Source organism: Dysidea avara, chromosome 2, assembly GCF_963678975.1.
Source record: "Dysidea avara chromosome 2, odDysAvar1.4, whole genome shotgun sequence".
In the NCBI taxonomy this organism is placed as follows: Eukaryota; Metazoa; Porifera; class Demospongiae; order Dictyoceratida; family Dysideidae; genus Dysidea; species Dysidea avara.
Genome location: NC_089273.1, coordinates 25,608,115 through 25,633,910, shown reverse-complemented (window position 1 = coordinate 25,633,910; position 25,796 = coordinate 25,608,115). Strand labels below are relative to the sequence as shown.

General features: G+C 37.9%; 2 protein-coding genes and 2 long non-coding RNA genes across 5 annotated transcripts; 3 read left to right on the top strand and 1 right to left on the bottom strand.

The window, feature by feature from the left end:
- Nucleotides 1-6,333: 6,333 nt before the first annotated feature.
- Nucleotides 6,334-7,516, top strand: LOC136246947 (uncharacterized). Its single transcript, XR_010696938.1, has 3 exons — nt 6,334-6,494; nt 6,550-7,152; nt 7,299-7,516. It is a non-coding gene; the product is annotated as an uncharacterized lncRNA (long non-coding RNA).
- A 3,684-nt stretch (nt 7,517-11,200) lies between these two features.
- On the top strand, nt 11,201-11,564 carry LOC136246948 (uncharacterized). Its single transcript, XR_010696939.1, has 3 exons — nt 11,201-11,365; nt 11,419-11,463; nt 11,523-11,564. It is a non-coding gene; the product is annotated as an uncharacterized lncRNA (long non-coding RNA).
- Nucleotides 11,565-11,738: 174 nt separating this feature from the next.
- LOC136246946 (putative carbonic anhydrase 3) lies at nt 11,739-12,888 on the bottom strand. Its single transcript, XM_066038550.1, has one exon. The coding sequence runs from the start codon at nt 12,744-12,746 to the stop codon at nt 11,937-11,939; it is 810 nt and encodes a 269-aa protein (XP_065894622.1). The 5' UTR covers nt 12,747-12,888; the 3' UTR covers nt 11,739-11,936.
- Nucleotides 12,889-16,867: 3,979 nt separating this feature from the next.
- On the top strand, nt 16,868-19,653 carry LOC136243949 (methylmalonate-semialdehyde/malonate-semialdehyde dehydrogenase [acylating], mitochondrial-like). 2 transcript variants are annotated; one of them, XM_066035490.1, is made up of 6 exons: nt 16,868-17,147; nt 17,263-17,396; nt 18,141-18,216; nt 18,271-18,375; nt 19,024-19,122; nt 19,430-19,653. In XM_066035490.1, exons 3-6 carry the CDS (start codon nt 18,211-18,213, stop codon nt 19,529-19,531), a joined length of 312 nt encoding a protein of 103 aa, XP_065891562.1. In that variant the 5' UTR covers nt 16,868-17,147; nt 17,263-17,396; nt 18,141-18,210; the 3' UTR covers nt 19,532-19,653. The 2 variants fall into 2 exon arrangements, 1 of the variants encoding a protein (XP_065891562.1); XR_010695031.1 differs by lacking the exon at nt 18,141-18,216.
- Nucleotides 19,654-25,796: the final 6,143 nt, after the last annotated feature.

Genomic DNA, 25,796 nt, shown 5'->3' with positions numbered 1-25,796 from the left:
AATTTTACCATGTAATATTATGATGTGTCTTTCAGTGAAATATCTTTTAGTTAAACAATGTTTAAGTGAAGCCTGCAGTATACGTATATACAACAGTAGTGATTAGGACAGTACAACCATGCACTTGCTTAGTTGTGAGAACATTGATTGAGCATGTACACAGATTAATGGATTAATCTAAAATTTCAATACCACCTAAAATTTCGATACTACTATAGTGTGCGTCCAAGTAAAGCAAAGTTAACTACAGCAAAAAGTAATGATATCATAATGCAGCCATGTGCGAGGTGTGCAAGTTGTAAAATTAATATTAGCTAATCAGATAATACAATATTATTGTTAAAGTGTTAATGAGAACTATGTGATGCTGCTAGATTTTAAGTGTGTGAACATCTTCATAAATGCCACAAAAATTTGATTCTCAATAAAGCAATGTGGATAGATTCTCTGATAGCAACAAATAGTTTGAGTTTGGCCGCCTTTCCTATATACGGCAATGCTATGAAAAAAGGAAAGGCGGCCAAACTCAAACTATTTATTGCTATCAGAGAATCTATCCACATTGCTTTAATGAGAATCAAATTTGTGTGGCATTTATGAAGATGCTCACACACTTAAAAACTAGCAGCATCACATAATTCTCATTAACACTTTAACAATAATATTGTATTATCTGATTAGCTAATATTAATTTTACAACTTGCACACCTCGCACATGGCCGCATTATGATATCATTACTTTTTGTTGCAGTTAACTCTGCTTTACTTGGACGCGCACTTTTTTTTACAGCTACAAGCTGTTTTTTGGATGGGATTACATATTAGTGGTAATATGTGTGTATGCATTTAGCTACATTAGCTACTTACTTGGAAATCCTATTAGTGTGTTACCAAGTACACATCGTGGTCAAGGCCATGAATGTGTTGTCCTTGTGGCTTTATTGATGTAGGAGGTAATAAAGTTAACAAATTATATTGTAGGTGTAAAATATGTAAGCAGCTGTTAAGAAGACAACAGGTATGTAATGGTTGTAACACTGTGGGGAGTGCATTGCCTGATATGTACACACGATGCCCGAGGGCAAGTGTGTACATATCAGGTAATGCACGATTTACAGTGTTGCAACTAATATGTTATACTTCAAAGTAGCTTTTTAAAGTAGTTCTAACCCTTTCAAATTACTTTTACAGTAGTTTAAGCTGCTAAATTCACTTTTAAGTTAAATGCCTTTGGTGTGGTTGAGGGTGCCTTTAATGTGGTCTGGCATTTGTCCAGGATCCTCTGTGGTGGTTGAATATATCATTATTGTTACTGTATCAAAGCTTCATATTAGCTCTTACTATAACACTAGTACTTACCATGTAAGGTTTTCAAAATGTATAACCTTATCACCACGAGACAGTTTTGATTGTGGGATTCGGTTGGTCTCAATTGAGAGCCACAGGAGGCTCAATTGTAAGCCACAGGAGATCACTGAAGCCCACAATATAAAGTGGATGTTGGTCATATAGGTTTCATATACATTTTACTACAGTATTCAATAGTAAGAAGCATTAAAGCTGTACAGTTTGTGGAATGCAGTAATGAGTTGTCAGCACACTTTGCAGTGCGACATCTAGATGTTGCACTGCTAAGTGTGCCACATCACATTTGTAGCATAAAGAATTCCTTTGATCTGAGGTGTCAAAGTGTTACATATATGTATAAACTCAATACCGAGTCATAAAGTTGCAGTACTGTACATGCTAACTACTCTCCATGAACTATTACAGATGTGCATACTCAAGACAGGTGGCTGTTAAACATTGTATCACATATGCCAAAATCTTGTACAATTTGGGAACAACATACTTTACTTGATTCTTGTAATTAGCTATATGTACCTGGGTGTACCTATCATGTGTAGTATGTTTACATATAAAGCTTTGATTTGGTTCAGATAGCTAGTTCTTTTTCATGCACAGTAGCACATATTGAAACCATCATTATCATAGTGTAATGAAATCATTGTGCAGTGTATAAAGATGAGAGTCTTTGTATGATTTCCTGAAGATTTTAAAATCATCACATCATAGTTTCTTGGAACAAAAATAATAGCTATGTAATTGTCCACAGATGTTGAAAAGTGATAACCATGATCAAAGATCTATCAAAGTGTTGGTGATGATATTCATACACTACATGTGGTACTGATGGTACATCACTTATACAGTGAAACAGTGAAACCTGCTCATTGGCTACTTATTCATTGGCTACTTACAGGTATCTATCACTTATTTATGTCTCAATAGATCATTGTCGCTTAAGTGATACAAAACACAGCAATTACACGCCTGCAACATTGGAAATTCATGAGCATTTAACTGTATAACAAGTTCCATACTAATTATTAGAGCAAGGTGTTTCTACTATTAAACACACTATAATCATGCCACAAGCACCTGTGAAGGTACAACAACGAGCTGCGGTCTAATTAATTATAGAAGTAGGACTTCAAGGTTCTATGGATGTGTTTCGAAGTCTAACTATTATGTTAAATTTTATCAGTATCCTCTATAATTGAGCACTCATCAAAATGCACTGACCAACCACCCAATACAATCGGTCACCTAATTAGAAACGTGTAATGTTGACAATGTTGATAATCAACACTTGAAAAGAAACAAATAGTCTATACAAAAAGGTAGAATAAGATGATACTTTGTGACCCAAATTGAGTAATCCACATAAGCCAGGCACAATGCATATGTTATCAAGCAAATTGTCTTAATAGTCAAGGTACGTACATGAATGTTCACACTTGTGCATGAGGATAGGAGAAATTAAAATACCTAAGCTTTTTTAGTGAAACCTTGTGTGTCTGCAAACCTAAATCAGCAGAATGGGCTTCAAGGTGTGCATACTGCATGGGATATCTGCTATAATACCATAAACACCACTAGCTACCTATCTCATAATCACATAGAGACCCCAAGATGAAACTTTTGCAACTAATAGGTGAATGGCTGACAAGTATCCACATTAAAATTCTAATCAGCACTTTTTGGTAGAGCAAAGGTCAAAGATTAGGAGGCATGGATAATTATCAACTTTATCAAATTAAATACACCCTATTCTTTTGAGTTTTAAAGTGGTGCAATTTATTTAAAAACATCCAAGTTATGATGCTTTGAATGGTCACAAAAACAACAAAAAATAAAATACTTAATAAACCATTTCTGGGAAGCCACACAGGCAATGGGTGAATGGACACATATGATCACTTGGGCTACTCGCAGACCAAATTTCATCCAATTCTGAAGGGGTCACGTGCGAAACTTTGGTGAACTGATACGGAATTACCCATACAGTAAATCCAACTAAATATATTGCAACACAAAGGTGGTCTTTCAATACAGGTGGTCACTAATAAAGGTTGTACTGTACTTGGACACCTTCATTGCATAAGACAAAGTTGGCATGGCCTTATCAGGAGTAGTTATTAGAGGTGTACACTCCCATATAGCAATAATAGACCACAAAATTCCACTACGTACCACAACATATTTAATTATATCTCTTGAACCTATTGTGGCCCCACCACAAAACTTTTACCAACAATAGACCATAATCCAATTATTATTTACTAACAAATTCAAAGAATTTGAAGCAGCACTTATTGAAATATTAAGGATTAAAGATTTTAATGGAGCCATTTTGAACCTTGATTAAATTGATATCCCATAGTTTATGGATTACTTGAAAGATCAATAAACAGTCTTTAATCACAGAAAATTTTATTTTAGAATATTAACACAGTGGTGGGCTATAGTTGATTTTGTAACTCAAGACGAACCAATTTTTAATGAAATATTCAAAATATTTGTGGTCATAAATCAGAAACTATGTGGTGTACGAAGCTAAAAATTGGTATGGGTGATGAGCACCATAGGTACTACAAACACACCAAGTTTCATCAAAATCTGAGAGGTGATCCTACAATTTCTCGGTGATTTGACATGGAATGACCCAAATACTATCCCACTAGGGACCTGTGAGAAGGCTAAAGCCTGGGAATACAGGGAGTCTGAAACATGTAACTGAAATGTTGAAGAATGCAGAAAAAAAAATCCCAGATCCAGTGGTGACTTGATCCCCCGCAACATGCAGTCAAGGCATGTGCCAGAGGAGCCACAGCAGCCAGGATCTGTGATCCCTCTGCATTCAACCTCTACTTAATCATTGACTTCTCGCCATCAAGGGGACTTTATTTTTTATGAAGTCAAATGCAGGATAGAAGCCATTTAAACCACACCTGCACTAGGATATTTGTTATCAACACCTCAGCCTTGGTTATCAATGATATCCTACTCGTGGTATCCTATCTACTCGGGTATCCTACTGTGGTAGGGTTTAATTACACAAGTGATATTGCTGGATATGCTTAAATAAATGAATGGATAGAAATTCTGAAGAATGTTAGTGCACTATTCCTGGATCAAGAATAATTATAATGTCATTAGGAGACCTTAATAACATCAGGTGGCCAAGGACAAAGCTTGGCTATTCCATTACAGGAATCACTAAAGGATATCGGTATGCATTAATTGGGTACATAGGATTACGTTAGTTGACTACTCTGTTAAGAACATTGCAAGAAAATTTAATAGGTGGGTTGTCCAACCCTCAATCTGTATTGCACACCACTATACCATATGAGTGTCTTCAAATTGCTGCCACTATGAAATATTGGTACATGTATGGATGGCTATACACAAAAATCATTGGCAGTCAGTGTTCTCTTCATGACAAAAATTCATGTTACAGTACATGCTCATTTTTGCAGGAATACATATAACCTTGGGACTTTATAGTTGGGATAATCTCCTCTAATTTTATCTGGGAATAATCTTAGAGGACGGTTACACATCTCATAAACTCTATAGTGATTTACTACAGTGTCAACACCTCAAAATTTTCTTAAGATCAGTCCTCCAGTTCACCTTGTCATTTGTAGTTCACCTTCACCTTGTCACTTGAGACCTTCGCATTAGGTAACCTTTATGTTTCTTGTCACCTTAATGTATACTGTCCACTGTCCACTGGTTCAACACAGGATAACAGGAACAAGGTACTGTAGTGTTAGCCTATAGTTAAGCATAGTCTTGTATGCCAGATAGTTTGTGTGAGACAGCAACTAAACTATCAGGTCATTGTTGTACACACAATGTTGGCAGAGCCAATCAAATTGTTTTGCACACGATACTTATGATGAAAAAATCTTAATGTAATGAGCAATCAGTTTTTATAAAGTTTGAACTGCCATCGACTTATAGCCTCTAACACGACCTTCAACAATATTTCACAAATGTACATCACCAAGACTGTCCAATCTTCGCCTAAGCCTTCTCACAGAGACAGCTAACATGCACAATTAATATGTTATTGTTAAGTGTACAAGAATAGGGTGATCAAGACTTGTGGACCCCTTATGAGGATAGAGGGTGCAAAGCACATGTGATAATGATTCTGGAAGAATTTTAAAATGAATGAAAATAGATTTAGCCTTGTGTAGTATTTCCTGAGGATCGCATAAACACTTAGTTTATAAAAATCCATCATAGCGTGGTGGAGTTATAAGCAATTTTCTACTTAGTGTTCATGGAAAGTGTGCAACATGCCATGACCACATGGTTTATTTGCCACCCCCATCTGGCATGCAAGGATAGCTAGTACTTAGTCTAGATTTCAACCACTGTTGAGCTTGGTGGTGCAGTTCATGGTAAACAGGACCGCCCAGAAAGGGGGACCTGAGCAGGCATTGGTCGGTTTGGGACTCCACCAGTCAGTGTGTTTAAACAGTGTATTTTTGTTGAGCCTGATTTTTGCCCATACTGTACGAGCCTCAACTGGGCAGTCCTGATGACAAAGCTTTATCTAGGTTGTTTATGTACCACAACATTAATCGATGCAAACGGTTGCCATCTCTGCTGTTTATGCACTGAACATGAATAACTGTATATAGGGTATACCTGCAGTAAATCTCCGCCTTGGTGTGATGCCATGCTTTTATCGTCGCTTCCTCTACTCTTAGTGCTTTAAGAAATCGCCCCTGCTCTGTGGGAACGACTTCCCGGCGGCAACTCCGCCAGTAGCTCCAGCAGTTACACACCCGGAGGCACTAACCTCGCTGCATGTACTACATGATACATCGTCCTTCGTACCACTCGACCCATGCCATGGATTCGACAAGTATTATACTCAGGGCCGTCACAGGCAGCAGCCTAGCAACAGGGTCAGATTCGTGCGGTTCCATTTAATTATCACCAGATTACTCACGTGATGATGTCATCTCTTGGCAACGGCAGCTGCTTTTGTTAACAACCGTTGAGTGAGTTGAAGTTTGACAGCTACCACGCTAAGCGTGAGACCGTTAAAAGTCAGATTGCTTCATCAGTGGCAGTGGTGTAGAGGAGCGGGGCGAGCGGAGCTGAGTCGGCAGACCACTGAGCCGGTTTGTTTCTGACATCACAAATTTTTTGTCGGTGTTTAACGTTACTGTTTTGTAGGAAGCTACAAACACATTTATTTGCGGTCGTCCAAGTGCATATAACTCTTTCGTACTACTGTGCCTAAGTGGCCATGCTCAGCCCTAGCGGCTGAGATGCCCAGTGGATAACAGGTTGTAGTGGAGGACCTGGCTTAAATTTGTATGCACTTAATTTAGGAGAGGATAACTCAACTGTTCTAGACTAATTTGACCCCAAGGAATAAGATGGGATATGTGCCAAATGCTCTATCCGGGGCGAAATGCCCCAAAATGACCACGCCCCCTTTTGGAAGACATATCACTGTATCTTCTAAAACATTGCTACTGTAGAGTTCCTGTGGTGCTCAAAATGTTTAGAATGGCCATATTTAGGGGGTAAATGAAGAATATAGAGTATATAGATATATCATTGAGTTTAGCATTACAATAAAATGCAAACATGATTATAAATAATGTTATGTTTATTTAGTAATTGGGTTTTGGCAACTGTCACCTCCCTTACATTTACAGTACTTGCAGCACTTAATTCCAGCTACTCTGCAACAACACCCATTCTTGCGAGCACACTTGCCACATGTGCAGGGATCTGGCAGGCCTTCAGGTTTAGAGATCACAATCTCAGGTACCAGTGTACAATATAAGGGAAAATTATTGCTTGGACAGAATGGCCAATCAAAAGTAAATTTGATTGGCCATTTCTGAAATTGCATGGCCATAAGATAGAGGTGTGCCATAAGATAGAGGTGTCTAAACAGAGTTTACTCGTAGATCGAGGCACACCCCGCAGTGTGAAGCACAAGCCTTCTTGGAGGGTCTGGGGGCATGCCCCCCCAGGAAATTTTTGAAAAAGGATCACTCTGAGATTGAAACTGAGACCACTTTCAGCTACTTATCACTGAACTTTATGTACATGCATTTTACAGAGTTTATTAGTAATACATGTACAAAATATGTGTTGTTGCATACACATTTTACAAAAAAACTGAATCAATGTATTGTACAGCCAGTTTGTAGACTTAGCTAGGCTAAATGGTTTGTTACAATTGGTGTTGAGTCAGCACAGATTGAATTATCAACTCTTGTGAATAGCAATAGATCAAAACTTAATCTCGAACATTCCGGCAAAACACTTTTATCACGTGACTTTCATTCAACTTTCTCCAGCCACTGCATCTCTACAGATTATAACCACGAAATGGCCATCTTATACTTAATATCGTACCTCCACTTCCCAAGCATTACTTTCTTTTCTTCTCTTGGAAGGCGCCACTCGTGTAGTCAGTGTAGTGATTGCTTCTTCACAACATCGACAGTAACCCACAATCGATAATTTGGGTAAATACGAGGTGCAATGCTCTAGCTTACGCATGCGCATCGAGTTGATGCTTCGACGGGATCAAGACTTCACGTAGTGATTAAATAGCTTCGGTAAGGAAAGTTAACAATACGACAATAATAATAACTATAATATTACATGTTATAAAGACTAATAATAAAGAATTACAGTTGTAAAAAATTTGATCGGCACAAATGGCCGACCAACGGCTACATTGATCGGTCAACAGCATCACTTGGTCGGAAAATGGCCGAGGGCCGACCGTTATATTGTACTCTGGGTACCATTATATTTTCCCTTCTTTCAAAACCATAAGCCTCAGCATCCATGGTCAAAGTGTCATCTCTAAATGGTGCTTGAACCCACAGCTGCACTTGATACTATGCTCTATGAATATGCTTCCTTGCATTGGTTGAGGTGCAAGCAGTTCTTGCAAAGTCCAACTTGAGGGCATTGCTATTGAATGCAGCAAGACGTAGGTCATCAAATGTCTCCAGATCCGTTGTTGGTTTGAGACATTTGACCAAGAATGTCTCTGCCATCTGTATTGAGCTTTCTGTAGCTCTGGAGAGTTCAAATCAAGCACCAAAGAAAAACTTCCTGGTTTCTGAACAGCATTTAGGGCTGCAGACTTGGTTGCTATCTTGCTGGTGGTATCACATCCAGTTAGCGCATGAATTGCTGGAAGGCACTCGATCAAGTCATTTCCCAATGCACTGCAAATGTCGTGGAGTGGCAAGATCACTCTTCTCATTCCAGAATTGCGAATTAGCCAGAGTTCTTGTAGACCAAAGTCTCTCCAATTCACTGTAAGGTGGTACAGTAGGCACACAAAGACATCTGTATCACCTGATGACAGTGTCATGGATGTAGGTCACGACCGGCGACTTAAGATGTCTTGTATAGAAACATCATCCTGTCATCAGCTTCCTCATGTGTGCAGTTGAGCTGAGGAAATACAGAAGCACAACCAGCCGACACTATCCATGCTTGTGGTGATATACCAAGATATAAAGGTTTGGAGCCATGATAATTGGTGGTGAGCCATTCAACATAGAATGCTTGGAAAGCACTTTTGCTGGTAGAAGATGACCAAAAATTCTCTAAATCACTAGAACATTTTGGTTCGGTGAGATTACATCAAGGACAACCATTTCTTTGGACTTAGCTCTTCTATCCCTCTCTCCATTCTTGATGCTGTATTCTCTGTAATTATCAAAAACAATATGGACCTCATCACTGTTGTGTCCAGCTTTGGTAATCATTGATGTCAATGCAATAGCAAAATCATGGAATGTCTTGACAGGAGGATCAAGCTTCTTTAAAGGGACCTTTTTCACCAAGGCCATGAAGTCAATGACTATAGCATGAGTTTGAGGTGGGGTCTCTGGCCCTTTCTTGTCTATTAGTGGACACAACTTAAGCAGCTCAGTTCCAAGTTGTGATTTGACACTCTTCCTCAGGTAACCATCTTCATCCATCAAAAAGAAAGCAGAGTTGGTAATCTCATGCTGAAGTAGTTCATCAGCAGTGTAGCCCCGATGACTGGCATACTCAATAAACATAAGAGCTTTGATAGTCTCACTTTTGATATCAACTTTGGATACTGCTGAAATCAAGGTTAAGGGCCAAGAATCTAGTCTTGAAAGTATCATCTTTGGCAGCTACCGAGTCCTCCATTTCAAGGTTCCCTATTATTTCTGCTATTTTAGCCTGATATTTATTGAATAGGCCTTGCAACAGTAGTCATGGTACAAGATATCAGCTGCAAAAACATCAATTACATCACACATTGCTGCTGTCTCAGTGTAGACTTGGTCTTTAAATAACATAGCTGCATTCAATAGTTTTTGGGCCATTGGTTTTTCACAGACTCTGTATAGTGTGTGAATCTTTTTTTGCTTGACAGTCTTGCGATCTGCTCCACAAAAAATGCAGACATTTATAGCTTCACTAGGCTTAAATCTTTTGCATCGCTGTTCTGTTGGATCATTTCCTAGTCCCTGGGCCTGCTCAGGTGATTCAGATTGCTCTGGTTGAGCTAATGTGCTAACAGTTTTTGTCACACCCCTCTGAAAACTTCTGTAGCATGAAGAGGCATGGTATTTAATGATACCTTGCTCTGACACTGTCAGTTGGAGGACCCTAGCTGCCCAAATGTCACTACTCTCTATTTGTTTGGCAAGTGAAACAATACAACTCCTGCCAGTTTCACCACTAGAGAGGTATTCAGATCGCTTCTTTTTTGACATAGGATACACTCATCAAGGTTGATTGCCTTTGGTGCAGCACAAGGAGCAGTAAGTCGTACCTCATCCTGTAGGGAAATGTGTTTCTCAACATGGAGTATCACCATTCACTACTTAAAATCTAGCCCACAGAAATTGCATGCTTATTTTGTCTTACCATTACACTGGTGATGGACCTTTCTCTCTCCAGATCTTGTAGTTCTTGCTTTATTATATAAACAAGGGAGCTTCTTTCACTTTGCCAGAACCAAAATGACAGATAAGCAGCTGTACTGCTCATTTAATAGAACCAAAAATAACAGGCATGTAGCTGTGCTAGTATTTATCTCATTTAATAAAATATTAGGCATGCAGCTGTGCTGGCATTTATCTCAACTTTTAGGCATGTAGCTACATGCATGCCCAGCTGACCTCCTATAACTAGATTATCAGGTATATACACTGCTTGAAGGTTCTTAGTTTACTAATTTGTTAAGATGCCTTACTGTAGTTATACTGATAGTAAAGTGTCAGTAAACCTAAGTATATGGAACATAATTATTTTACTAAGTTTTAAACTCTCAGTAAAACATCAGTGAATGTGGGTTTACTGAAAAACTACTAAAATAACAAACAATTAACTGTTCCATATACTGGGGATATACCACTGTAGTAAACTAAGATACTTCAAGCAGTGATACATGCAGGTGTCGCAGTTGCATGTACTAATTAGGTCCTAACATGCATTATTTACCCTTACTTAATAAATTTAACATCAAATTGCAAGTATACATTTTGTATCATTCAATGTTCCCCCTAAATATGGCCATTATAAACATTTTGAGCACCTTAGCAAGTCTACAGTTGCAGCGTTTTAGAAAATACAAGTGAAATGTCTTCCAAAAAATGGCGTGGTCATTTTGGGTATTTTGCCCTGGATAGAGCATTTGGCACATATCCCATCTTATTCCTTGGGGTCAAATTAGCCAAGAACAATTGAGTTATCCTCTCCTAAATTAAGTGCATACAAACTCAAGCCAGGTCCTAGACTATTGGTAACACTGTGGTACTTCCATTAGCTCATAGTTTTTACTTAGGCAAGGACCAGGATGGAGTCATGTCACATAAAGTCGCAGTTGTTATCGATGCATTGTAGTTCAGTGACGTTGACATAGCATGCAGTGATTGAGCCCCCCTCCCATTCCTCCTGAGACTGATGCAAGTACACAGTGACACTGCTTCAGGTTCGATGGGTAGACAATCAAAACATGGTAAGATAGTGAAGTGCAATGATCTGTAATTTATTCTCAACTTGACTTCACAGAACACTGATTTGAGTTGTTGCAGTTGTATCATGTGCTTGACTGAGGTATACATTTGTACTGTATGTATACTGTATGACTATATAACAGAGTTTGTCACTTATAGACAAAATTGTATGTAACTGCAGCAACTGAAAGAAGTTCGATATTTCAACTATGCATGGTGAGAACTTCCTTTACTGGTTTCATTTGTTCACCGTATACTACCCTAGAAACATTGGTCATGGAAATAGGACATACTGATAGTCACAGAGTTCCCAAGGCTACCATTCATCTTTGTATGATTGATTTCAATGCATCAGCATTGGCTGGTTTAATAAGATACCCTGGAATAATAATTGTAATTTAAAATATTTCAAAATATGCATATAAATATAAACAGTATTTAAATGGATGTAGATCATACCGAAATATTAGCGTACATTATGGGTGAAATGGTCAGTAATACACGCTACAAAAGTTGTGCACGGTGTGAGGAGGCATATCATACACATTTAGGTGTGATATGCAACCAATTGTTTTAATAGTGTTGTATCATGACTTTGCGACCATTAAGAGGTTGCGTGTCTCGGTAATTCTGTTTTAGGACTACACCGTCAGCATCTAAAACCTTGGTACGCATGGCTTGCAAGAAATCCTCTGGGACAGTGACAGCATTTCTAAGTACAAACCACTGGACAACTTCACTGCAGGGTGGTGTGGTCAGTGATCCTTGATAATAGTAGTAGTTTAGGTTTGCTGGTATCATATCCATTGGTCGTATTCCACTAAGTGACACGTAGTCTCCTTCATCGCGTGGAATGTCACCAGCGAGCGAACTCCATACTCCGGACAATGGTAAGGAGCTGTCACCTCTTAGCAGTACACCCAAGACAGCAAACGCGTCGCCAACTGTAACACTTCCGGTGATCTTTCTAGTGACAAAGTGCAGCTCACCGCCGTAAGTGCTCCCGTCAACCTGGTGCTCCGATCCCACCGCACTAGTTCTTCCCCAATGGAAGTGAAATTGCACTAACTGATAGGTACCCAAATGATTCTGGAATGTTGGCACAAGTGAGCTGGTATCGGGTTTGAACTGCAAGGCATGGCCAGTGTTTGTCCAGTTGCCGTCGTAGGTTTGATCGAAATTCGTCAAGACTAAATCAATTAGACTAGATCCTCTAACCAAAGCAGAGGTGACAATATTGATAGGTGATTGGCGTCTACCATCACAATCCCAACCATCTACAGTCTTCCAAGCGTCTTGATCGGAGTAGTTCCACGCTACACCAATCGCGTTTGCTGCTACCAGGGAAAGCAGAATGCACAGCGACACCTCTAACAGCTTCATATCCACTTCACAAGCTATAATCACCAAGCTGACAAATCACATTATGCACTGTCTTTATATACACAGTAAAAACAAACTAGTGAACGTCACTACTAAATGTAGTGAACGTCACTACTAATGTCTGCCACAACACTCACTATTTTTGTGTAGTGACGTTCACTACTAATTTTGTAGTCAGTGAACGTCATTACATTGACCACCAAGTAGTGACGTTCACTTCAAAAAGTAGTGACGTTCACTACAAAAAGTAGTGAGCGTCACTACTTAAAAGTAGTGAGTATTGTGGCAGAGCAATTCACTACTAAATTTTTACAGTGAATATAGCTAGCTACCTAGCTAAATTCTAAGTTTTAATGCGTAACTGCAACTTCCGCGGGGCAACGGAAGAGGGGGAAATCAATGGCGGGTCTCCTCAGTTCGAGAGGCTACAACTCAGCTTCTGGCGATTGATTCCGCATCAAACTTGCAAAGAACATAGAACAGAAGTTGGAAAAGACAATGACAATCGTTATTTGGGGATCAGCCAGCTATACGTATATGTGACCGGGCCTGCAAAAATAGGGCATGTGGGCACAAACTACACCCTCTCACACAATAGGGAATATCTCAGTACAGGAGTAGAATATTTGCACTCTGGAACTTTTGGTATAAAGCCCATTGATTATTTAATGCATGCTGAAACTTTCAAGGCCATAGCATGATGGTATAAAAAGTTATGGGTGATAGAAACTTGAAAAAGTAGGCAAATTTTATGTGCCCACATGCCCTATAGTCGCAGGCCCGGTCACATATAGAGTAAGCCACCAATGTTCGACCACCATAGGTTCGGACGCGATTTTTCTTTAAACCCGTAAAGAAAATTTCTGCTCTTGCTATGCCTTTGGAGAGGTCTAGGCCATAAACTCTTGCATGCAAAATTTCAGAACTGCAGCTTTCTTCGTCTGGCTACAGGAGTTGCAAAAGTGACCTGTCCGAATGTTCTCAATTCTCGGACAAAAATATGTATTATCGGTCGAGTGGCACTGCTCGTAATGCTTGAAGCTGATCAAGTCTTTCTATGCTTGATATGAAAGAGCAACTCTTATACTCTCCAAATATATGCAGATATTTGGCTTAGTCCTTATTGGCTGTGAATTACAAAGCTCCAAAGTCACCGCTGTCGTGCAATCTTAAACTAGGCCACATGTGAAGCTCGTGCAAATCAAATAGTTACCTATATCGGATTCAAAGCTATTTTTATGAACATTGAGAGCATCAGCTACCGTTCAATAGTAAATAAATACATGCACAATGATCGCACCTTGATTTTTCCCGAATAGCTTGTTAAAAATCAGTCTGCACGTTTAGCTGTGTATTTCGAGAATTGCAGAGGGGAGATGAATTACTAAATACGGTTAGCTATTCAATTAAAAAAGTACACAAACGTGCAAGAAAAAAATAGGAATTTTCCATATGAGTAGGGACTGCAGCAATAAAAAGCACTGAAACAAGCCACTGAGACAAAACACAACTGAATGATTACATTTTAACCTACTTTAGCCTGCTATGATGTATGGTTAAAGTGGGGATTGAAATGCAATCATTCAGTTGTGTTTTGTCTCAGCGGCTTGTTTCAGTGCTTTTTATTGCTGCAGTCCCTACTCATATATATATATATATATATGCAAAGGTATCAAGATTCAGATCGAAATACTCTAACAGAGCAGTCAACCACTCTAACAGGACAGTCATAATAATGTTGAGTTTACAGTCTAAAAGACCTGAAATGAGGACATGCCTCCAGTCCTGTATCCATGTCTGTTGTATGATGATCCTTCACATTTCTCCACCTCTTAACTCTTTAGACTGCTCCTGATACTATGCCAGCAGAAGCAAGCATAAGCAGCCTATATTAATTTCCTAACACATGTCTAAAATTTTAGCTTTTAAAGATTTTAAGTGAGCAGATTCAATCTCATAATTTCCTGGGGGAACATGCTCCCAGACCCCCTTGGAAACCTGTCACCAAAATTTCTAGAGCTTCCCTTGGTATGTGTGGGTGTGTGTATGTAATGAAATTTCTAAAAGACATAATTTAAGGTGTGTGCTAGAATATAATCCTCCAGTGATATCATTATCCATGATATTATGAAGACCTCATGATTGATTTTTGTTATAACTCTTTGTAGTTAATATAGAAAACCGGCAGCCTCTGCACTACGGCAATACCCAGCTTCTAGCTGAATTCTACCTCATACTTGTATGTAGCAAACACATTTTGAGACACCTCATACAGAGCAGTCATACATGAAGTTACAAAATAATATTTCAAGAGTAAAAATTGGCACTAGTTCTTTTGTCTACCTCCTGAAAAATAAAAATATTAAAGATAGACAGATGCCAGCCCACATGCAGCAAAAGGTTTTGGTGCTTGCAAATGTAAAAATAAATGATATGTGACTGAATTTGACAAAACAAGGCTTTGACGCACAAAGCTTTGTTAGGAGATATGGCGATTTTAAGGAATCATTGTGTAATAACTTCCGAGTGCCTACAGCTGTGCAAACAAAATTTGCACCAATTGTTCATCTGTTCACTAGCTATCACTGAGTGGGTGTATACATTTCTGATACCCAAAATTTGCCCTGTTTTGAGCAGCTTTTTTCGAGAGGGTAATAATATCACTGTGACAGGTGGTCTTAATATACGGGTATAAAATGAAGTAAGAAGATGATTGGAATCCAGAGGCCAAGTTTGGGCTCTCTATGGCCCTCAAATTACTCCAAATTGACTGAGAACACTATTGGCGAGCTCTGAAGTCCCAGCTCACTACACACCATTATCACAAAGCCATGGCCATTTAATGGTGCCAATCTCACACTCGTGGCTTTGACAGGGTCGGAAGAAAGCTGCTACAGAAACCAGACTTGCAAGTGCTGAAGGAAGTACAGTGTGAAATATGATAGTGTATTAGACCAGCAATCCATTTCTGGTAAAATCGTAAGTTTGATTTTGTGTGTGTGGAAGCCTTGTTATATGAAATCCGGTCACATAAGTTATAAAGCAAATAGTCTTAATAGTAAATGAGCAAGTTAGGGTGGCCTAATGTATTTCGCGGACTGCGAGTCCAGTCTGCGAAATACATTAGGCCAGTTACGGTGAGATATACATGAATATTCACACTTGTGCATAAGAATAGGAGAAATTAAAACGCCTAAGCTTGTTTTAGTGAAACCTAATCCCTACTGCTGTATAAATACTGCTGGCTTCACTTAAACATTGTTTAACTAAAGGATATTTCACTGAAAGACTAATCATAATTATGTGACCGGATTTCACAGGCCTGCCAGTCTCACGGTTTCACTACCCTGCTCAAGGGCAGCAGATCGAATCTCACGGTTTTTGAGGCCTGCTAACTCTCACGGTTTCACTAACCTTCGTTGGATAGAATCTCACGGTTTGTAGCGCGAATGTCACGGATTTCAAGTTTAAAAAGTTGAGACCTTTTTTTTTTTTTTTTTTTTTTTTTTTTTGGTCTCAGCATAGCATCTACCAGTTTTTTTTACTACACACTGCAATAAAGGTACAGAAATCTCAAGATTTTTTTACTTTCCAGGTTGGCAGGCCTGATTTCATGTAACCAGGTTTCCACACACACACACACAATCAAACTTACGTTTTTACCAGAAATGGATTGCTGGTCTAACATACTATCATATTCCACACTGTACTTCCTTCAGGACTGGCAAGTCTGGTTTCTGTAGCAGCTTTCTTCCGACCCTGTCAAATCCACGAGTGGGAGATTGGCGCCATTAAATGGCCATGGCTTTGTGATGATGGTGTGTAGTGAGCTGGGACTTCACAGAGAGCTCGCCAATAGTGTTCTCCGTCAATTTGGAGTGATTTGAGAGCCATGGAGGGCCAAAACTTGGCCTCTGGATTCCATTCGTCTTCTTACTTCAGGCAAAGAACCACACTACTACTCAGTCTTATAAGGTACGTATATTCTAACTGTTATACAGACATGCACGCATACAGAAAAGACTAAGGGTGTCCAATCACTTTGGTTTTAGCAAGCATGGTGACAAATTATACAGATCTAGCTACAGATGAATGTTTTTTTTCTTGATCAGTAGAAACACACCATTGATGTACTACCCACGAATAATTTGTCATTAGTACTAGAAGCATAAGAAATTAAATACCAATTATTTAATGATTATGTTTAACATTAGATTGAAGTACTACACAAATTTATATGATAGTTTCTCATGATGGCTTCACACTTGTAATGATCATGACTGATCATGAAGTAACTGATAAGGTGACATATATTAATTGTGTTTTATCACACACAATGTAACCCAACAATTATATCATTAACATGATGAAAAGAAGAAGCTTTAAAGTGAAAATTATATGGTAAGATCAAGTCAGGCACTAACACTCCATAGTTTTCATATGTATACACTTGCTGTAAAATTCTTGTCACAATTTGAATATGTAGCTATTTATATGATATAATATTATAGTACAGCATTTGTCAAAGTAAAAATAGCTGTCAGTGGCGGATCTAGAAATTTTCAGAGGGGGTTTCAGGTTCAGGAAGTTTTCAATGACTGTGATGCCAGACTGAGAAGTGTATCATAGTATAGTCCAGCTGGGGTGAATGTAAGTTAACTTAGCTCAGTGGCCTGTAGTTAGCTACATAGACCTAAAGTAGTAAAACGAAAGCATAACCCCCACTTTACATAACCCCCTTGTGTTCTTTATCTAATCTGTACAATAAATTGGACTGTATATGTACTGTATTATATGTACCTGTACTGTCCTCCAAATTTGAAGTAAATCAACTAAAGCACTTGCAAGTTATATAAAGCATGTCAAGAGGAAAAATGAAAAGTATAAGAAAACAAGACAAATTTGAAGATGCATATCTCAGGCTTCAGCTTGGATTAACAACAGGAGGTACCCCACCCCAAAGAGGTTTCCACAGCAAAATTGGTTCATTTCCGTTCATACATTGTCAAGGTACAAATCAGCAAAAACAGCATTTTATTGGTTCCTTTAAAATACACACTTATCTGTCACACACCCACTGACACTGATGGTCACACAACAATACTATTGTGTCCTGATTCTGTTTGAGAGTACACTTGATATTCAAGACTCCCTATATTTTCACATATTTTCCCTGCAACTGGAGCAAGTACTTATACTTCAGTACTTTCAAAACACGTACATGAACACTTGTACTTGAATATTGCTTTTCAGTATTTGTACTTTTAAATTAAGTTACTTCCAGAGTTTAAGAGTTATAGATGTTACAGTGGAACCTTTCTTAACCAACTCTCCGAATTAAGGACACAATAGAAAAAAACCCCATAATAAATATAAAAGTTTTGGTCTCAACAGGTCTTTTACCACTGAAAGAGGGAAACCTTTATATTACAACAAAAAGTGACCAAAGATTCTGGCTCCAAAAATGCCCGTAATAGAAAGGTTCCACTGTATTTTGGAAGTTATCACCATTGTACATGTACAGGCAGTGAAGGTGATCAATGACAATCCTTATGGTAATGGTACTGCCATCTTCACCAATTCTGGAGCTACTGCTAGAGCTTACCAGGACAAAGTGGATGTTGGACAAGTGAGTTAAGTGTTGTTGGGTTGTGTATGTAGTCATGCATCTGTGTATGTAGTGAAGTAAGTGGACTTACTGCTTTGTATACATGCGCATGAGTATCTTCTTATATATGTACTTGCATGCATATCACCACATGTCTTAGGTATGTACGCTATATACACTGTGTACAAACATACACATATTGTATGGCTACGTATACTTCCCAGGTATTGAGAAAACAAACATAAGTATTACTAAGTTGTTTTATAAGTTGCATGGTTGTTCAGCATGAACTATCTACATAACCCCTCTACATACCACAACTCGAGGCCATCGTTTCTACTACATGAGACCCTTATCAAAAATAGACCGATATCTGACATCTACACTCCTTCCAATCAGCAATAAAGTTATGGAACAACTTACCCTCTGATGCAGCAGGAACAGCACTAGAGAGATTGATAAACTTCATATAATTCATTTCACTAGTTTGTAGCTAATCATCCAATCTATTGTGCAAAATTGTAATTTTCCTGTGCCTTATATTCCCTGGTAGAGGCTCTGCACAAATACAATACAATGCAGTACAGTACAGTACAGTACAAAGTACATACATCCATATGTATGCACATACGTACATGCACACTTGTATGTACATGTTTCTCCCCATAGATTGGTATCAATGTTCCCATACCAGTACCACTGCCCATGTTCTCCTTCACTGGATCACATGCTTCTTTTAGAGGTGACGTCAACTTCTATGGGAAGGCAGTAAGTATTGTCTACTGTATGTGTCTGTCTGTGTGTTTACAATGCTGTATGTCATATGCAGCCCGAGATTTTGCTTGCAATAACTCTTAGCTATACATAAGGAGTGCATAGGTATCTCAGTACTAATATCTAAGTTATTGACATGAGTCTGAGGCAACGCCTAGGACAAGTAAGATTCTACGACTGCTGTGACATTACTATCACTGGCTTCTATTTGCTGATTGTCTTTAACACTTTTAGTAACTACATAGCTATGAACCACTGGATACTTCACACATACGTACATTTATCTCATCGTAATTTATAGGGTATACAATTCTACACTCAACTGAAGACCATTACTAGCTTATGGAGGAAAGAGGATGCTGAACAGATCCCTTCAGCCACTGTGATGCCAACAATGAAGTGATCCACCACACTAAAGTGTTACTGGAAAAATGACACAAATATTTACTTAACTGCTGTATAATTTTTCTGTAATACGAAAATTTGTGTATTGTGTATATTTGTCACCTTAAAGTTATGAACCAATGGAGTTTGCTTCCTTCAATGGCTCATACACACCTGTCATGACCGAATTGGGGGTGGGGAGATTGCACTAGTATCCATGTGGTGTTCAGATTAGTAGAAAGTTCATAATTCAGAATGTGTGTAGAAGTTATGCTACTGTGAATGCCAATTTCCTTGAAGCTATGTATCTGACTACTGTAATTTCAATTTGTCTTGTGCTCAAGCTCTTTCTCTGTCACTTAAATTGTACCACTACAATCTACTATCAATTCCCCCTTTTTTTTGTGAACATATCTTTTTATGGAATGCTGTACCATACCCAATTTTTACCCTCAGTCCACCCAATTTTTGTTTACTGCATGTAACAGTGCAAATAGAGATGAGACAAACATTGATATATTGTCATAAAGGGATCATCTTACAAGTGTGAGGTCAAATTTTCATACCCACTTAAGAATTTGGACACTATTTAATAAGGTTGGTTTACTAGAATCTAATTGAGAGCTTACAATTTTATTACAATCAAAAAGAGTCCATTATGTTATGGACTCTTGATACAGTGTATCAGAGTATATCAATCTTATTATGTGATTTGTGCAGAAAACACCTAAGAGAGTAGCTGAGAGGAACTTCAGAAGAGACACAGGTGTACTTTGCACTGTCGATTTGAATGGTTATATAGAGCGGCGACCGTAATTGTATTCATGAACGGACGGAAACGAGAATAACTTATTTTGTACGTGATTCTGGATTTGGGATTTCTAAATACTTATTGGATTTCTCAGATAGTGTACGAGAGTCCCAAGACGTTGGCTTCCCCTGGACACGTGTGGTCCAAGCTATTTCATGTGAACTTTTTGTGATTCACGCACGTGATTGCTATGGCTGCGCATGAAAATTAATAATGGTACTTAATTACACGGGCTCACTAGCTTAGTTTCTCATTCAAATCAGTAACAATGAGTTGCCTGAGTGGAAATCGTCAATTTCGAGAACAAAGAAGAATTAGCAAGACGGTAGATCGAGAGATAAAACAAGAAAAGCGTCGACATCAGGGGCGGATCCAGGGGGGGGGGGGGGGGGGGGGCTTTGGGGGCTGAAGCCCCCCCTTCATGTTTAGGCTTTACTTGATCAATATGCTGAGTATTATAATGAAATTTTGTCTTAGCATAATTATATGATCACTAATAATACAAATACTCATAAAACCACCTTATAAACGTCTTTCCAAGGTACATTATCAGTGGATTTATGCTAAAATTGATGCAACAAGGACCCGAATCAGCATTGGAGGTTTACAAGATCGAGATACTCTAATAGAGCAGTCAGCTAACTACTCTAATAGAACATTCACTGGAAACATGTAGTTGGTTCTGTTATGGAATTTTTCCAAATCTGCCTGCACCTATACATGCAATGAAATGAATTGGTCTGTTTAAAGGGCTTCATTCATCTACTTGTGTATGACAATACTTAATTCAGGTTCACAATTTCCATTGAAAATGCTCTCAGATTCAATCTTGTATTGTTCAAATTTCAAAATTTTCCACTTTCAACATTATTATTCTAACATGCATCTATTCAGTGTTGTGCAATTGTGAGAGGGGTGCATCATGTACTTGGTTGTCTGTACCTACCCAAACTTTTCCATTAGCAAAATGCTTCAGAGAGCCATACCTATAATCTAAAGGCAGTATATAAAATATCTACAGGCAGAAAATATTATGAATTTTATGTGGAAATGTCTCCAAATTGCAGTGTTTTAGCATCTATTTTTCAAAATTTTCCTGGGGGGGCATGCCCCCAGACCCCCCTAGTTCCAGCATGCTTTGCATGCTGGGAAGTGTGCTTCGTTATCTCTACCCAAGAGATTAGTACCTTGAGTTAGCCCCCCCCCCCCCCTTTTATAAATCCTAGATCAGCCCCTGGACATAGGCGTCACAGTGAAGTGGTTTTGTTGCTCTTGGGTGCTATAGAGGATCAGGTAAAACGACCCTGCTGAGGCTGGATAATGAAGGGAGAAATGAAGTTGGTTTGCTTTATTGGCATTCATCATTGTACAAGAGTACAAAGAGTTTTCCAGGGGGAGGGGTAAGCCCAACTTGCATGCTTTTAAAGTGTTGCTTTTAGTAGCAATATAGCTATATGATAACTTTCATAATAATTTAGTGCTAGTGTTTGGTTAGAATGTTATAAAGGTGGTGGAAACTTAGTAGCTAGTCAAATTACATTGATATTTGCTTCAGTTGTTGGCTATATTTAATATTGTACGCAAGGCTATTTCAATACTTACATACAATATACTCTGACAAACTCTGAAGTAGATGCAATGTGGGAAACCAAAAACATTGTAACTTAGATTATTCATATATACCTGAGAATAAGTTTAGCATCAACCTTTTATTAGTACACTTTTTAGTAGGGGAGGAGGTAACTAAAATGAGTCTGTACTCCATGTAGCAATTAGCCATATTCTAAGATAACATACAAGTGCCCTAATGGTGTGTTTAGCAAACAATAAGAATACAATGTTAGAGTATAACCTAATCAGGAAAAGTTAAGCAACCAAATTCATTGCATACTCCATGAATAACTAGGTAGCTACATACAGTATAGTGGCAATAAAATAGGTAATCGATTAGGCTGCCACCACATGTGAAGTAGTGCATGCATACACTGGGAGCTACCAACAGTATTTATAATCGTGGTATTGTTGTATAAGAGTGATTGATTTGCTCTATATGCTATAAAAGTACTGACCAATAAAAGTGGGGGAAGGAGGATAATAGCCTTCCTGGCTTTCTGTGTATGGTGTGAACAGTAGTTTGATTTATGTTTTAGTTTGCTTTCAGTGTTTTTTGAATCAATGTATTTAGGCCATTATCATTATATTGCTTGTTTCCCATCACCTAGCTAAAGATTATTTATTATTAATTATATATGTATAGTTGACTCTTGTTATTAGAGTAGCTATGTGAGTATGTCACAGGAAAAGGCACATGCAATGAAATTATACATAAAAATTCTACAATAGGTTTATTGCTCTGTAGAATTACAGGTATTGCTGAATTGAACAGACTATGGCTGAAGAATTATGCTAGATTATTTCTGTTATTATAGTATGTTCAGTTTGGCATTAATTTTACAGAGCAACTAAACATATTGTAGAATCGTGTGTATTATTTTTCTGTAACTTTACCTGTATGTATCTCGATCTTCAAAGGTGGAAAGACTGTGCTGCCCCCATGATTCCTGTTGAACAAGAGTGGAGGACTCCAACCCTGTAGTTACCCTTCTATATACACAACTAATACATTTACCTTAACACTTTCCTCTATCATGAAATAGTGCAGACATGTGATCTATAATCAAATAAAATAAAAAAATTGGTGCGGCTATCTAAAAATTGATGCAGGTGGTGACGGGAAACAAGGAATAAAATAATGATGGCCTTATCTGTTCTTAAAGTCATTAAGAATGCTTACCCACAAAAATGATATTTGTATTTCATGTCAAAGCTGGTGTTCAATTGATGTGCGGTAGATAAAAATATACAATACATAGACACTTTCATTGCCTATGATTACGGTATATACACCTTAGTCACCTTGAAATGTACAAACATATTTTCATGTTTCACTATCATGGATTATTATTCACTATTACTAGTTGTCTTAACTTAACCATGTAGCCATATGCCTAAGAATGTGATGAATGTACATGTGTACATCATGCAGTTGTGAAACATATACTGTACAATGTCCAATCTTCACCATTATTTCTGACCCAGTCTGACGAAACTAGTCTAATAGCTTTTCCAATTAGCTCAATTTGACAAATGATATCCTTGAAATTTTTTCAGAATGTAGTCCCTGCATGGCACAATACTGTGGCCAATGTTAAGTAGATTCATCAGAGAGAGTTGGGAAGTTATGAGTTGTCAAAGTTAGTAATCTGGAAAGCTGTTAATAAGAGTTTTGTCAGACTGGGTCACATTTTACCCTATAGACACTTTATCACTGCATATACCACAATGCTGTGTCAGCACTATTTGTTGGCCAGATCTGTACATACTATACAAAGCAAAGTCCCAGGAACAATGAACAGATCATGTATGCTGCAGTGCATATGTGACCAGATCTGCGAAAAGAGCCGGGGTCTTAAGGCCTTTCCAAATTTCCAAGTTTGACGAGTCATAACTCATCATGTGTTTAACCTATTGTCTTAAAATTACATCCAGGGACAGTGCAATGTTAGAAAGGTAAATTTCAGGCTGGTACCGTACACACAAGTCAAGTTATGGATTGCCGAGTACATGAAAGGCTATAAGATACCTTTTCGCAGATTACATGTATGTGTTTGTGTGTAAAAACCTGCACACCGCACACCATCAAAATTGTAGATTGAATAAAATGTGACTGGATTTGCAAAAAAGGTACCTTTTCCACACATTTTGCATACAAGCAAATAAAATGATACAACAGTTGACTCTTTATACTGATTAACTTCCTCTTAGTATAAAAATGCAGCCGGATACTATAGCTACACTAATGGAAAATTTCAGGCAATTATATGTCATGATAAAAAATTATGAAGCCTCAAAGTTCAAACAATGGGTCAAATTTTGTGTATGAAAAAGGTACCTTTTTGCAAATCCGGTCACAAATATTATCAAATATTTACTTTTGGTCTCTTTACAAGTTTATAAATTTCCAGAAATTATTCAATTGGTTGTGTTATGCTGTGGAGCCATGTTGCAAGCTCAAAATTATGCTTCTTTTGGTTTGTGCTATGCTCCCTCCTCCCCTCCCCCCCAAAGAAAAAAATCCTATACATAATTTAATAGAGAAATAAGTCAAATACTCTAATAGAACAGTCACCATATGTAACACTTTATAAGAATCCTCCACCAAGTATGAAAACTTATATCTGTATCACCAACCTATGACGTCTGACACTATATACATGAGAGCTATAATAGACACTTCTGTGAAGGATGGGTATAGTCTATTCATACAGATATCGTAGGCTAATTGTCATGAAATGGTATGTATACAATCTATTCCTTAAGCATTAATTTCTTATTCATGCATCAAACTACTGTTGCACAAAGTCCCATTAAACAACATAAAAGCATATTCTAGGGAATGCAAACTTCATGCAATTGTGAGAATTTTTATCATTAATAGGGTACATGTAATATTATAATAAGCAACCTGTGTAAAAATGAGTGGATCCTCAAAATGCATGTGCAACTACAAAAATCCTTAAATTTGTCGATTCATGAAAATAATTAAATTTGCTTTTGTTACCTGACTTGATCTTACCATGTAGTTCTCACTTTAAATGCTTACCTGTGGATCTGGAGCAAATTAAAACTATATAAACTACAAACTCACTTAAGTGTCATCAACAGAATACAAAGTATTTACCTCATTTACAGGGGATAGTACCAATCAACATGTACAATTCAGTGGCGGATCTGGGGGAGGGGGGGCACAGCCCCCCTTCTTTAAAAAGATTGCATACAAGATTAAGATACTCTAATAGAGCAGTCAATCACTCTAATAAAGCAGTCACAGTGTTCATGAGGCAGTGTAGCTTAACTATGAATACTATGATCTTTTTATACTTTATAGCATATATATTTGGTAAAGGACAACCATTATTGCTATGACCTTTTTTAAAAATTTATTTATTTATTTTTTGCTCTTCAACTTTTTCAGCAAAGTGTGGCCCCCCTTTCCAAACTCTGGATTCGCCCCTGCAATTCTATAGGTATTAGTTTGGGGAAATGTGAACTTAATATAGTACATGTGCAGTCAACAGTGTGTAGTGTGCAGGTAATTCTTCCTTAACGCTTGATTTTACATTACTGCAATATAAGAAGTAAGACACTCTAATAATACAGTCATGCTAATGTTAAAAGGTCTGAAAGCCTATAGTTATAATTATTCTGGTATTTGCTTTAGTCAGTTTCCACTTACATGTAGACAATGTGTGGTATATATGTGAGTATTAGAACAACTGTAGTACACTACATGTTTCATAAGAAGTTTTCTATTGGTACAGATACTGTTAATATATAGGAAGCCCATATGTGTGCAAATAAATAGTCATTGCATTTATCTACATGCCACAAACTTTTACATGTTGCCAGCCTT

Bases quoted from the DNA above. Each gene is read 5' to 3' on its own strand.
- LOC136246946 (XM_066038550.1), bottom strand. From the start codon at position 12,746: ATGAAGCTGTTAGAGGTGTCGCTGTGCATTCTGCTTTCCCTGGTAGCA.
- LOC136243949 (XM_066035490.1), top strand. The intron at 18,376-19,023 runs GTGAGTTAAGTG...TTCTCCCCATAG, and splicing joins ACAAAGTGGATGTTGGACAA to ATTGGTATCAATGTTCCCAT. The intron at 19,123-19,429 runs GTAAGTATTGTC...CGTAATTTATAG, and splicing joins TCAACTTCTATGGGAAGGCA to GGTATACAATTCTACACTCA.